At 39.5% G+C, this 15266-nt stretch overlaps 1 protein-coding gene across 1 annotated transcript; it reads left to right on the top strand.

Annotated features, from left to right (window-relative positions):
• The first annotated feature begins 793 nt into the window (after positions 1 to 793).
• On the top strand, positions 794 to 11506 carry LOC121649787 (sterol 26-hydroxylase, mitochondrial-like). Its single transcript, XM_042000842.1, has 9 exons — positions 794 to 1033; positions 1461 to 1642; positions 2277 to 2476; positions 2660 to 2857; positions 4803 to 4966; positions 5228 to 5394; positions 9217 to 9298; positions 9714 to 9914; positions 11025 to 11506. The coding sequence occupies exons 1-9, from the start codon at positions 794 to 796 to the stop codon at positions 11154 to 11156; spliced, it is 1566 nt and encodes a 521-aa protein (XP_041856776.1). The 3' UTR covers positions 11157 to 11506.
• The last annotated feature ends 3760 nt before the right edge of the window (positions 11507 to 15266 follow it).

The following is a 15266-nucleotide window of genomic DNA, read 5'->3' as shown; positions in this document are numbered from 1 at the left end:
ATAAACACAATATTGGATTCCTTATTTGCCCCAATCAAGGCATCTTTTCCATCTCAAACTTCATCAATAGAGTTCAGGTGATCAGACATAAAATATGTTAGTCCATTTCAGTTATTTCTAGTTCTATAAACATCTGGAACTAAGTGTGTAATTAACTGATTTCTCCCTACATTCTCACTTAATTTGATGTGATCACATGAGGTGTTTTTAGAGCAGTCAAACTTAGAGATCTTTATCCAGCTTCAGGTCCTGGATTGCTGATTATTGCTGTCCAATGTCTGGCATTTTATGTTCAGCCCCCAAGATTATGTAATTTAGAGAACAGCAAGAAAAACATGGTTTCACATGCTTTCAATTGAGAGGCAAGGCCAGAGTCAAGTTGGATCTACAGGCTCCATTGTTTTAGGTTTATCAGCTTATTGTGGGTACATTACATAAGCTAAACGGGGGTTTTCCATCTCACACTTTCCCATTTGTATTTTCTATATGCAGGATGAAAATATGGGAGTCATGGTAAATTATCGGTCCAATTACAGCAACTCATAAAGCATGGTGTCAAACTTTGAAGTCTCCCCTAAATTGTTAAAAATTAAGCGATTAAATAAAAGCCAGTCCTGATCAATTATAATAACCATCTCAAAGGTAATCTGTTTTTTTTTTTTGTTTTTTTTCCTGGTCTGATCTTTAAGAGCTGGGCTGGAGGGGTTAAATAATCTGTGAGACATGGCCCCTCCCTGCTCAGCCCTCACTTAAGATGTAATAGGAGCTCAGTATTTTCCATTCTGCTCTTGCAATGGCTGCATGGCTGTCCTGGAGAGTAATGCTTAGGAATGGCAGCAGGCTGCTGCCATGTCCTATTTCCAAGGTTCAGTTCTGTGCTAGAGGTGTGGGTAGGACCTCCTCTTCCACGGGGGCTCACTCTGCGTTCCAGGACAAGCCTCGAAGAATGGAAGACCTCCCACATGTCAGCTTATTGGAGCTGCTTTACAGAATGGTGTTTCAAGGTTTCTACAGTCGTCTACATGAGCTACAGGTAGGCAGGTTGCAGGACAATGATCCGATTTGTCTGTACAGAACGTCCTAGTAAAACCCTGCTACAGCTTTAGCTGCTGAGGGTGCTTGAAATATGAATGACAATTTAATTAGAGTTTTTGTCTGTGTTATATCTGCAAATTCCTCAGTGATGTGTGCTAAAAACATCTGGTGGGTAGCATTGCCATTGTTTCCATAGTAACCATCAGACACCACCAGCTAGTCTCAGCTGACTGCCACAGAGGCATGACTTTCCTTACAGAACAAGTTCTGGTGAAACAGATATCTACTTGTTGGCTCAGTAGATGTGCAATGATACAACAGGGGTGACATTAATGTTTTGGATGCAGCAGATTAAGTTTCAATTTGTTCTGATGCTGTTTTTTTCTTTTTTAACTCACCAATTCCACGTTTTTTTCCACTGTCAGATCTATGAGAAGCGGTTATATGGGCCCATATACAAAAGTGGACTCAAGTCTGTGTCCGTGAACACCCCTCAGCTACTGGAGGAGCTCATGAGGATGGATGAGAAGTTTCCTTCCAGAGGGGACATGTCGCTGTGGACAGAGTACCGCGACATGAGAGGACTCGGCCACGGGCCTTTCACAGAGTAAGACCAAGGAAACACAACAATCTATTTGAATTCATTTAAAAAATCTTGTAATACTAACATTTTTGTAAGTATTCTGTATTATTCTATGTAAAATGGACTGATTCTGACCTGTTGGTAGTTTGTTAGGAAGTCATTACTTGTTTGGTTAGATTAAAAACAAAGTTGTAAAATATAGGTTTAAGAAAAGAAATATTTCCTATTTTTTCTCCATTTTGTGGGCTAGTCATCCAGTTGAAGCTGACTAATAGCACCAACCACATTAACTTCTTTGTACTAAAGGTTGGATTCAGTCGATTTTAACAGTGTAGTTGACCCCCCACCTCCCTACACACACACACACACACACCCACACACACACACACACACTAACACACACAAAACACACACATTCTTCAAATCTAACAAAAATGGTGTCAAACGTTTGTGCTACATTTGTGCTGCTTTGTGCTACAAAAATGGTCCTTTGCACAAACCTTTGGTGACTTTTGATGACCAGGACCAGGTCAAAGGTCATCAGAGGTCATCCAGTCCCCCACATTCTTCAAATCTAACTAAACTGGTGTCAATGATTTGTGTTGCTTCTGGTTTAAAGATAATAGTGAATGATTAAAAAATGTTTGTCTGCTCTTAGGGAGGGGGAAAGGTGGTACAACCTGAGGGTGCTCCTTAACAAGCGCATGTTGCATCCAAAGGACTCTGCGCAGTATGCTGGTGTTATCAATGAGGTGGTTAGAGATTTCACCAAAAGAATCCAATATCTGCGCCAGTGCAGCCCGACGGGGGATCTGGTCACCGACATCGGCAATGAGCTTTACCTGTTTTCACTTGAGGGTATGAGGCAAATCTGATTGTTAAAGCTGCACAGCTGGATGATGAAGCAAGTGCACTGTGCATGTTTATTTCAATCCTCAAAGTCATTAAAGTCAAATATATTTGTTGTTAAAATGATTAGAAATATTTGGATTTAGTTTTCAGGTTCTTTATTAATTTTCTTTTATTCTTCTGAACTTGCAGGTATTGCCTCCATCTTGTTTGAGACAAGGCTTGGATGTCTGGAAAAGGAAATCCCTGCAGGTACACAAGATTTCATCAATGCCATTGCCCAGATGTTCTCCTATAGTATGGCTGTGGTTATTACTCCTAAGTGGAGTCGCAATCTACTGCCTTACTGGGGGCGCTACATCGCTGGTTGGGAAGGCATCTTCAGCTTTGGTGAGTTGCATGAACGGTACAATGATTTGACTTTATGCATTATCCTTTTTTGTTTTTATAAAACATTACTTGAAGCATGTTGTGGTCTGAGGAAGCTGTGAAATGTAATCTAGCATATTGAGGCTTATGACACTTCTACACTGTACACACTAAGAACAGCTTTTATAATATTACTGACAAAAATAAAATTCCTTCATCTGCCTACGATGGAAACACTGTTGAATCTGGTGGAATCCAGTTAAAATGACAAATATCACTAATTTCCTACCAAATAAAATGGTGACATTAAGAAGGGATGGTTTTATACTGTGATGACAAAGGTTGGAATATGTTGGTATAATGGAAGTCAATAGGGCATTTTTGGCCACGAGGGTCACTGTAAGACACTGCATAAAAATTACAAATACAATCAAGTCAATTTTGTTGGTAATCTTTGACATATCCAAGACTCTAAACACCATCAAAGACCCATCCCTGTAATATTTTGTAACGCCTCAGCAGATCAAACCTAGAAACCTTAGGAATGGATAAAATATTATACCCTGGGCAGGTTTTTATAAAGCAATGTCTGGCTCCAGGAACTGGCTTTTCTGTGGAAGTGAGAGAACAGATGTGAGAATCTCTGCATGACTTGAAGTGCAATGATTTAGCAGTGAGGAAACATAACAGCAGTAATTAGATCCTTGCAGGAATCTTCTCAACAGAGCTGCAGGCGGCAGATCAATAGTCTGGAATGCAAACTGGATAGTTAAGAGGGCTTGAATACTTCGACTCAGATAGGGAGGAATACAAAAGGCCAAAACAAAATGAACAGGACTGGATACGCCCAGAAGACAACTCCGAGGATCTGGCAGTGAAAAGTAATAAGACTGCTGCTTGAATAAGGAGCAGCGCAGGTGGGGAGCATCAGCAATCAGTGCCAAGGAAGGGTCTCTTCAGAGGCAGCTGGGAAAGACTAATCTCATCCCAAGACCATGATAGTACCCCTAAACCAAGGGTCAACTCTTGACAACCCACCAGGCTGATCATGATGACAGTGATGGGAATGTGCCAGCAGGGCAAGATCCACGACATGACAAGCAGGAACCCAGGAGTGCTCCTCAGGACCGTACCCTTCCCAGTCCAACAGGCACTGGAGAGAGTGACCATGGTGGAGAGAATGCTGGATACAGCATACAATATAGACCCTGGGAGGGAGGAGGGGGCCTGGAGTAGGAAACCAGAAGACAAGTAAGAGCGTAGACTCTTCTGTGGTAGACTCATGTGAGGTTAATGTCCAGGAGACACTGTTAGAGATACTAATCTACACAGGTCTGCCTCTTGCAGCACTATTGCTGCTTCAATCCTGGCATGCCAATCCCAAGGTTCTGGTGGGTTCATAGTATTGGTCAAGTTGTACTGTAATGGCTCAGCAGATCCGACTCACAAAAGATCATAAACCTCAGGATTGGATAGTTAAGAAATGATTTAGCAGTGAGGAAACATCCCTTTGGAAATGACTAAATCCCTCCAGAAATCCTCTCAAGAGAACTGTAGGCAACATCTTATAATCTGGAATGCAAACTAGACAGTTAACAGGGCTCAAAGACCCCTACTCAGATAGGGAGTTCCTAGAGGTCTGGTCTTTCTTACCATCCAATTTAAGGGTTAAAATCCTAAAAAATGTTTGGTAGTTTTGAGCAGATTGGAAGTTGTTAAGCTGCAACAAAACTGAAATGATCACCAAGTAAAAACAGAGTTAAAAAAAAGTGGACAAAATGCTTGAGGCAAAAATGCCTGAAAAGTGCATAAGGTTAAGATAAAATGAACCTTTAGTTAGCCTGCGTGTTGAGCTAACATTTATTTAAATTATGGTTATCTGCTGAATTGCTTAAATAATTTGTGTCAGACATTTTAGTGAGGAGGTTACTAAAATCAAACACTCCTCTTTCTGCTCTAACACTAGCTATAACGTTGATCGACAAGAAGATGGAGGTTATTCAGGAGCGTGTCAACAACAACAAGGATGTGGAGGGTGAATATCTGACATACCTCCTGTCAAATACTCAGATGAGCACTAAAGACGTGTATGCCAGCATTGCGGAGCTTCTCTTAGCTGGAGTGGACACGGTAAAGTAACTGTCTTATTGAAAAAAGTTTCTCAGGAACAATAATTGATAAAGTATATCCCACAGTTAACCCATTACAATTATCATTTAATTTATGAATTCCTGATGAAAAGTAATGAAAGTGATACTGTTCTCCCCAAATATGAACTGGTCTGCCACTTCAAATTTACTTTCTTTTTCTGGAAGTACATGTGAGGTATGTAGTGTATTTCTGTAGGCATTTTTCTGTCTGTTCATATTTTTATGCTTGTTCATTCTGAAGACCTCCAACACCCTCACATGGGCTTTGTACCAGCTGTCCAAGCACCCTCAAGTCCAAGACAGACTTTTTAAAGAAGTGTCCACAATGGTACCAGCAGGGCAGGTCCCCACGGCTGCAGAGGTCACTCGTATGCCATATTTACGGGCTGTTATCAAAGAAACACTCAGGTAAGACTTGTAGAAGAAGCAGCGTTTTATTGTGAATATTGACATAAGAACATAGAAGGTGATCTAGATTTAAACATCCATTATTAAACTGCATTATAAAAGATGACATATTAGCTGTTTGAAATGACAAACCATGGCTTACAAAAATATTTCCCACTTGGTGTTTTTTTTTTTTATTTATCTATCATTTTGAAGGTAATTTATGTACATCTATCTACAAATACTTGTCATAATTGGCCTGGAAAAAACAGACAGAAAACCGATGCTTGGATAAATATACCCTTTGTTATAAAGCTTCAGTATATAGCCTCATTATGCTTTACCTATACCTACCCTTTACCTATATAAATAGGTACATCAATGTCAAACATTGTCAAATGTCACTGCTCACATACTCCCATGTATTCTTAATCTTGGCATACATATAAGGCAATACATCCATTAGAGGGCAGTGCAGAGTTCACCACTGAGCTTCTATATCATTTTCAGATGTTCAAAATGGTGGGGGTAGAGGATCATGATAATGTACATTCTTAGAAAGAGAAATGAAAAGCAGTAGACAGTGGTGAACTGTGTGACCATGACACACGTTGCTACTTCTTTTTCTTCTGCTCTCTTCTTTTTCTTCTTTTCTTTCGCCTGTGAGCTATGTTGTACAACACTACCCCTGTGGTTTCGGGTACTGCTCCGTCTGGCTATGCATCTGCAAGCTCTCTAAAAATGGACCAAATTACGCACACAAAGGATGTAGAAGATGGACAGAAGGCTCCATCCATATGCATATTTAACCTGCAACATATATTAGGCTTAATATCTGGTGTGAATATCTTTGTTTTTGTCCTTCTCTTTACTCTTTTTCTCATTCCTTTACACCCCCCAGACAAATTTAAAAATAAAGAATAATACTTATATTATCAAGAGGGGCCTTAAATCGATAAAACTCCTCTTGGCAAATTTCTTCGTTACAACACAGTAGCCAATCCCCTACTCTGCTTGATATGATGTTGGACAGGACAAGTAAAAACTTGTGTGCAAAGTGTGATGTGCTATCAGTACCTGTTCTGAAAGAATATGACCACCACCACTAATCACAGACACAATGCAGATCAAGAAACTCTCCAAACAGGTCGGGTAAAAAGATGTGAAGCAGCAAGTGTTGGATTAAAAGAAATATACCAAAAATTCTGAAAATCTCACAGAGCAACTCCACCATCATTAGATTAATCCTCAGATATGGCACCTTAACAAACCTACCAAGGGCTGTCCACCATAACTCAGACCAGGCAAGGAAGGCAATGGAAAACATTATTCAGAGAGTTAACAGAGAAAACAAGGGTAACCCTGGAGGAGCTGGACAGGTCAACAGCAGAGAACGATCCATCCAAATGGCCACTATAAATCATTGAAAGTATGTAAAACATTGCTTACAGAAAAAATAAAGTTGTTTGGTTAAATAAAACCAAACTGAACTGTGTCTGGTGCAAAACCAAGACTTCTCATCACAGGGACTGAGAAACTGGGAATGATAAATGGAGCTATATACAGGGAAATTATTCAAGAAAACCTGTTGAAGTCCTCCAGAGATTTGAGACTGGGATGGAAATTCACCGTCCAGCAGGACAATGAGCCTCAGCATACTGCTGGAAAACACTAACTGGTTAAACTGGTTAAATCCCAACTTACCAACTTTATTTATTAAGCACCTTTAAACAACCACAGCTGAAACAAAGTGTTGAACACAAATAAAATCAATATAAATACAAATAAAAACACGAGGCATAAGAACAGCTAAACCCAACACAATAAAAAACAATAAAAAAAAAAAAACAAATAAAATAAAAAAAACTAAGTCTCACTGGGGTTGAAAGTCAAAGAGAAAAACTGGGTTTTAAGACGAGTTTTTGAAATGGACAGTGAAGGGGCCTCTCTGATATGTAAAGGCAGATTATTCCACAGAGAAGGTCCTGTCCCCTCTCAGCTTCCTCCTGGTCCTCAGTACCTGCAGGATCAGCTGGTCAGTTCACCTCAGGGACCAAGAAAGCAATTAGGGATGAAGAAGTTCGAGAGGTAAGGCAGGGCAAGGCAGTTTAAATACTTAAAAACTGACATATGGAGTTTAAAATCTGACTAAAGGACTGACTCACTCCTAAATAAAGTCCATTGGAGAAATCCACCTGAGATTCAATAAAAGCATGTATCAAGGTTTTTAAATGCTGCCTGGAGAGAAAAGATTTAACCTTTGCCAACCACGTTAAATGATAAAAACATGACTCGACAACAGATCTAATTTGGCTGTCTAATTTTAAATCACTGTCCAACTTAAAACCCAGGCTGGTAATGGTTTTCTTAAAATGTCCTATTAGACTGACAGGGGAGCACATGATGATACAGAGTCTAAAATTTTGACAACAGAAGGATTTATCCACCAGATAAGACTGGAACCCATCAAGTTCTGTGCCATGAATACCCACAAGTTGATTCAAGCAGGAAAGCAAAATTTTGTAAATTATTGTGTCAAATGCAGCAGTTAAATCAAGCAAAACCAAGCCAAGCCAAGACCTCAGTCTAACATAGAATCTGTAGCATGACTCAGAGATTACTGAAAACCCAGAGAACCCATCCAACTTAAAGGAACTGCAAGAGTTTTGATTTGAAGAGGGAACAAAAATCCCAGTGGCTTGATAGTTACATGCAGTTGTAACTTCTGCACAATGTGGCTCTACAAAGTACTGAATAAACATCTGAATATGAAATGAAATGAAAAATACTTTATTAATCCCAAAGGGAAATTCAATATAATATGTAGGCGCACACTTCTTTTTCCATTATTAAATTATTATTGTTAATGTTGTTGTTGTTGCTGGTAGTAATAGTATTGTTGTTATTACCCAAGCGGCAACCTCCGGCGGTGAAATGTGAAGCCTATGCGGAAGTGTAAAAAATTGCAGTTCACCCCTCATCCACTAGGGGCTTACACCAAAACAGAGTCAATCGGCAAATACTCTCATGTTAAAAAGACCAGCTTCACAGCAGAAATAAACATGTTTAAAGCCTGGTACAACAATCCATTTTAGAAGTAATAGGTCAAGTTTACCTTCATGACAACTGTGAGGGGGGTGTTTTTTTTCTAACTCATCCGTTTGGATGTTATTTAATCTTGAAATTCGACATAATTAGGGGCGTGTCCTTTTGATTGACATGTATCCAATATCTGCTGCAAGAAGGGTTTTTAACCGGCTAACAGCGCGCCTTAGCTTTAGCCCACCTACCTTCAGTAGCCGATTAACTCCGAGCTCAGTTAGCTCTTAACTACAGGCAGCTCGGAGTTTGATGGATGTCAATCATCCACCCCAACACTTACAGCCCCCCTCTCAGATCCGCCACTTTGCCCATGTTTGTATTTTCCGGGAGCGACGGCAGGCGCGACGCTGCCAAGATGGCGATGGTAGGAACCGCCCAACGAGCTTCACTTTTGCTCTTCAGAAACCTACGGGGACGTCACGGAGGCTCTGTCCATTTTTTATATACAGATTATGTTATTACCACATTTATTTCTTTTACCAGTTACCGATTTGAACTATTTAGTACAGTGTTTTTTTTTTTTTTTACCTAAAATCTTGCCAAAAAATGTGTTTAGATTACCAGCTGTGGCACAAAACAGAATATACACACTCAAAAGCTGAATAATTAATTGCTTTCCAATTTACTGTAACAAAAAGAAAAAAGATACACAAACAACATTTCATTGGTCTATTTACTGTTTGATTACAAAGTTAAATGGAGTTGTTTATATTATTGTTTAACTAAATTCTGTTGTAACAGGATGTACCCTGTGGTTCCAATGAATGCAAGAATCATCACAGAAAGATCTATTTGTCTTGGTGGATATCAGTTTCCTAAGAAGGTGAGTTGTTTTTGTTTGTTTTTTTGTTTGGTCTTTTTAAAGCATCGTCAGGTTTTTTGTACTTATTCTTTGGGCATACTTTTACATTCATTGACTCCCTCATCACTCCATCTGGGTAATACAGTATTCTTTATTGTTGAATTATTGAGTTGTTTTTATAAAATGTATTTTGTGTGTGATTTTACACTTATAAGGAGTTGTTATATTTTTGTTGTACACTGTATAATGATGATAAAGATATTAATTAATTCCAGAGAAATGTCACTGTGCCCACTATTAGACATTACCTTGAGTCTACTGTATATTTCAGAAAAGTAAAACAGACTGATGCCTGAGACAACTAAAACAGGATTTAATTAGGGTTTTAAATTCCAATAAAATTTCAGGATTTTTGGTTTTATTCCTGTTTTTTCAGACTGGTTTCACGTTATGTCACTACGCTATTAGTCACGATGAAGACGCCTTTCCAGAGCCATACACATTTAAGCCTGAGAGATGGCTCCGTGACGGCCGCGAGAGGCCAAATCCCTTTGGCTCCATTCCGTTTGGCTTTGGCGTGAGAGGCTGTGTTGGTCGTCGGATTGCTGAACTGGAGATGTATCTGGTTCTGTTTCAGGTAAGCGGGATGAATATGAGGAGCATTTTAAGATTAGCTGAGACGAGTGAAAGACTTCTCAGGTTTCTCATGTTTCAGGTTTCAACTTTAGCTCAAATAAATCCAGAAAAATTGGATTTCCTGTAAACTTCGCTCCATGTTATCCAACTTTATCTTATTTATAGAGGTTTTGTATCTGTTAGAGATCCCACACATGAAGATAAAAAACCAACCATTTAACAGTTTTCATCATACTGTGTGTGGTGGCTCTGACAATCTCAGCACAGAACAACACACACACAACGATGCTGTCCCACAACTGATCTAGAATCTAGTCCTCTGAGCCAAAAATCTTGCGTGATCAAACGTGATTTAACAAAAACGAAGAAGAAGAAACATAACATCATTCGGAAAACACAAAATTCAGAAGTTTTAACCCCTTATCAAGCGGGGTCATTTTGGCAAAAACACCTGTAATATGACCTCTCCAAATTAAAATTACTGCTGTTATTGAACCCTCTGGATTGTAAGTACAGGCTTGGGCTCTTTGTAAAGGTAACACTCTGTAGTTTCATCCACAGCAATCAGAATCACTGTAAGTATTACTGATAAAAAGTTATACACTTTAGAACACACAGAATTTTTTTTTGTCCTCGCCTAACCTGTACGGACAGAGTGAGACCAATCTTGATGGGAAATATTGATGTTTGACCTATAGAGAGCCCTCAAAGGTAAGGAAAGTCAACATTTAAACTTTCTGCTTTTCTGTAAAAAAGGCTTTAGTGTTAGCGCTGTGGTTGTTGCGTGTCAAAATGGTTTATATCATCAGAAAGACGAGACTTTGAGCTTTCATTTGATGTGTATATTGTGGGCATTCATGACAGAGGGGCTTGCACACATGGCTGCAATGTTGTTGATTAGTAGTCATGTACCGGGACCGGTATGTCTGCATCGTAAGGGGTTAACATCTGGCCACAGCTGCTGGTAATCAGAATAAATCTTAATGTAAAGTTTCTGAGTGGTATATTATTGCAGAAAGTTGGACATCAGTGAGTTTCCATCATCTCATTCATTCGGGTCTTGAATAAAATATCTTCATTAACTCAGTATTTCTTTTAATTTTTTTCTCAGCTAATTCGACAGTTTGAAATCAAAGCAGACCCGATGTTGGGAGAGCTGAAAAGCATCAACCGCACCGTTCTGGTTCCAGACAAACAACTCAACCTGCACTTTGTGGACCGAGGATGTGGAAACACAGCTTGACTTAATGTTATTGATCAGTTTAAATACGTTGCAAGCGAATGAAGACCTGTTTGTATGTTTTTGTGCTGAAAATACACATGTATAACTGTTCAATGTACCAGTACTTATTAACATACTGTTCTCTAAAACTGATCAGCTAAAACAAACAAAAGAAGTGTCTGAACCATGAATCAACCACTAACTGTTCTGGTTTAGTGTCAGCTTGTGTCCAAACTGTCCTCCATCATACAGCTCACATTTTGACACCATCAAACCAAGACAACACCTGACACGTGACAAGCTATTGAGACATTTTTATGTTGTGGTATACTCACTGTTGTTAGCTCTTCTACCAATAAACTGTTCAAGATGAAGGAATTACCATTGCACGATTCTACTTAAATGTTCCACATTCAAGATATAACATCAGTGTAGCATCAACTTTTTAAATTTTCTGTAAAGTTTACCTAAAAGTTGAATATCCCTAGCTTATTTTGCCTTCAAGAAAGCAGCTGGAGATGATCTGAGCTTTGTGACATGGTGCATTATCCTGCTGGAAGTAGCATCAGAAGATGCTCCACTGTGGTCATAAAGGGATGGACATGGTCAGCAACAATACTCAGGTAGGCTGTGCTGGTTAAACCAGGCCACGTTGGTACTAAGGGACCCACAGTGGGCCAAGAAAATATCCCCCACGCCATCCCCAAGCATGGATCCAAGGCAATCCATGTTTTCATGATGTTTCCACCAAATTCTGAGTCTAGCATCTGAATGTGGAGCTGAAACAGAGACTCATCAGACCAGCAACGTTTCTCCATCTTCTATTGTCCAGTGTTGGTGAGTGTGTGTGAATTGTAGCCTCAGTTTCCTGTTCTTAGCTGACAGGAGACACCCGGTGTGGTCTTCTGCTGCTGTAGCCCATCTGCTTCAAGGTTGGATGTGTTGTGTGTTCAGAGATGCTGTTATGCAGACCTTGGTTGGAACCAGTGCTTATTTGACTTCCTGTAGCTTTTCTATCATCTCCAACCAGTCTGCTCATTGTCATCTGACCTCTGATATTAAGAAGACATGTAGTCCAGACCAGGCTTGGACTAGCCCACAGGAGAAGCAGGACAAAATCCGATAGTCTGACTGGCCTGCTTGTCAAAAACAAAAAACAAAACAAAACAAAAGATCATGGTGTATAATATCCGTGTGGCTGATTGGTCTGCCTGGCACTGATACCTGTGCACAGACTAAATAATTTGTGTTTGTCAGTTGTCACTAATATGGGTCAAAATGACGGTGATATTTTAAAATGACACCAGCAAAGTGCTCAGAGATGCAGAGAAACATGGAGAAATGGACTCAGAATAAAAAGATAAAACAGGGAAGAAGGATGAGGAGGAGGCGGCAAATTTCTGATATTTTCAAATCAGCAGCAGCATCACGTAAGTTCAGGTTTTAATAAATGAGTGATGGAGGAGAGAAGGGTGGTGTATTACAAGCTGTAAACTTTTCTCAACATAACATGATGAGTAATGATCCTGATACTACTGCTGTAGTAATGATCTTGATACTACTGCTGTAGTAATGATCCTGGTACTACTGCTGTAGTAATGATCCTGGTACTACTGCTGTAGTAATGATCCTGGTACTACTGCTGTAGTAATGATCATGATACTACTGCTGTAGTAATGATCTTGATACTACTGCTGTAGTAATGATCCTGGTACAACTGCTGTAGTAATGATCCTGGTACAACTGCTGTAGTAATGATCCTGGTAGTACTGCTGTAGTAATGATCCTGGTACTACAGCTGTAGTAATTATCCTGATACTACTGCTGTAGTAATGATCCTGGTACTACTGCTGTAGTAATGATCTTGATACTACTGCTGTAGTAATGATCCTGGTACAACTGCTGTAGTAATGATCCTGGTAGTACTGCTGTAGTAATGATCCTGGTACTACTGCTGTAGTAATTATCCTGATACTACTGCTGTAGTAATGATCCTGGTACTACTGCTGTAGTAATGATCATGATACTACTGCTGTAGTAATGATCGTGGTACAACTGCTGTAGTAATGATCCTGGTAGTACTGCTGTAGTAATGATCCTGGTACTACTGCTGTAGTAATTATCCTGATACTACTGCTGTAGTAATGATCCTGGTACTACTGCTGTAGTAATGATCCTGGTACTACTGCTGTAGTAATGATCATGATACTACTGCTGTAGTAATGATCTTGATACTACTGCTGTAGTAATGATCCTGGTAGTACTGCTGTAGTAATGATCCTGGTACTTCTGCTGTAGTAATTATCCTGATACTACTGCTGTAGTAATGATCCTGGTACTACTGCTGTAGTAATGATCATGATACTACTGCTGTAGTAATGATCCTGGTATTATACAGGCGAATCAGGAAGTAATGGGTAGTTAACCAGTCCTTACTGGTGCCCACAAAAACCAGACTTATTAAGGAACAAAAGAGAAATTCTTCATGTGAGTACTGGATTACTCTGACTTGTTGAGTGAACAGCTCATTTAGTTAAAAACCTGTTTCCTGGTGGCTTTGGAAGCCTTTGTAAGGATGAAAAGCAGTAGCATTTATATTTTCTTGTACTGCTGTGTCATCTTACCTTTACTTGTTCATCACTTACTAAGTAATAAGTCATTACTTAATCATTGACTGGTCATTATCTATTATACTGTTTACCTTCATAAAAAAGTCAAACATAATACCAAGTACTTACTGAGGAACGCATCATTAACTAATCAGTACCTGACCAGTAACTATTACTTTTGTGTACCTTCATGATCATTTGCTACAGGGCACTTAAGAATTCCAACATTTTTACAAGCCCATTTCTTAAGATATTTTCTTTTTCCACCCAGTATGGTCAATTATTTAAAAAGTTAGCTTTTTTACCCTCAATTAAAAATACTTTTTGGTAAATATTTTCTTCCATAATCTTTCAGTGGTTGCCATTACACCCATGACCACTATCAAAGTTCTCACCTGTAATTAGTAAGGACTCTACCAGCTGTTTTATTAATCTTCGGAATATGTATTTCAATAGAAATATCTCTGAACAGTAAATCAAACACATCTGTGATGTTACATGTTTAATGTAGGTGAAATGTTTAGCACTACCCGGTGGCAGTGTGGAAGCAGACAGCTCATTTCGGTTTGCTGTTTCTCTATTGCTCAGCTTGGGTCACATGGTTAGTCTTAGGTGAGACCTGCCATTTTGAACCAAGGTCTGGCATAGCAGGAGGCTTCAGTCGAGCCTCTGCTGAATCATGTGCAATCTGCCTGTGTTGAGCCTCAGAGAAGCTTTGTTTGTAAGTATATTTGCCATACTTAATATTGGGAATAGATAAAGATGTATATTTTGTCCCTATTTGGTATGCATTAGAATTTATAATGGCTTTCTGCTTTCACATATAAAAATTGAATAAGCAAGTGATGATGTTACAGATAATTGTGCAGTAAAGATTTCTTTTGTTTGTTGTAGTTTCACAAGAAGAAAATGTAAGCACGAAGAATGTGGAAAAGCATGTAAAGAAAAAAGAATGGATGTAAAGGACAAGTAAAACTATTGAACTTTACTTCAACGTCTCAATCATCATTCAGCTCTGGAGTGCTTAGTACACCTGCTTACCCTTGTTTAGCTGTCTGTCACTGCGTGGAGAGCTACGCACGCAGGGGACAGAACAGTGAAAAAACAGCATTACAGTGGCTTCAGCACAGACATCGCTTATTGCTCTGCTCAGCAGCATCTACACACTGAAGAGAAGTGTAAAGTCATGATGGACAGCAAGGCAAACATAGAAGAGCAGCAGAAGGCTGAATCTCAGACTTCATGTGTGAAGTCTTTCAAGACCAGATCTGTTGCTAGTTCTTCCAGTAGATCTTCTTCAAGCAGATCTAGCAAGTCATCAGCAAGCTTAATGGCAGCTAAAGCACGAGCCAAAGCTGAGGCAGTTCTTGCTCGGTCTACGTTTGTGAAAAGAGAAACAGAGCTTATGTTGGAAAAGGCTCAGCTAAAAGTGGAAGAGGCACGCATGGAAGCTGCTCTAGCCACATTAAAGCAAGAGGAAGAAGTTGCAGCCGCATTAGCTGAGGCAGAGGTTTTGGAATCA

The sequence above is a fragment of the Melanotaenia boesemani genome, chromosome 12 (assembly GCF_017639745.1).
Source record: "Melanotaenia boesemani isolate fMelBoe1 chromosome 12, fMelBoe1.pri, whole genome shotgun sequence".
Taxonomy (NCBI): domain Eukaryota; kingdom Metazoa; phylum Chordata; class Actinopteri; order Atheriniformes; family Melanotaeniidae; genus Melanotaenia; species Melanotaenia boesemani.
This window is presented reverse-complemented; position numbering and strand designations above follow the sequence as displayed.

Coding starts and splice junctions, on each gene's coding strand:
- LOC121649787 (XM_042000842.1), top strand. CDS start 794: ATGGCTGCATGGCTGTCCTGGAGAGTAATGCTTAGGAATGGCAGCAGG. Junction 1,034..1,460: donor GTCGTCTACATGAGCTACAG/GTAGGCAGGTTG, acceptor TTCCACTGTCAG/ATCTATGAGAAGCGGTTATA. Junction 4,967..5,227: donor TCTTAGCTGGAGTGGACACG/GTAAAGTAACTG, acceptor TTCATTCTGAAG/ACCTCCAACACCCTCACATG.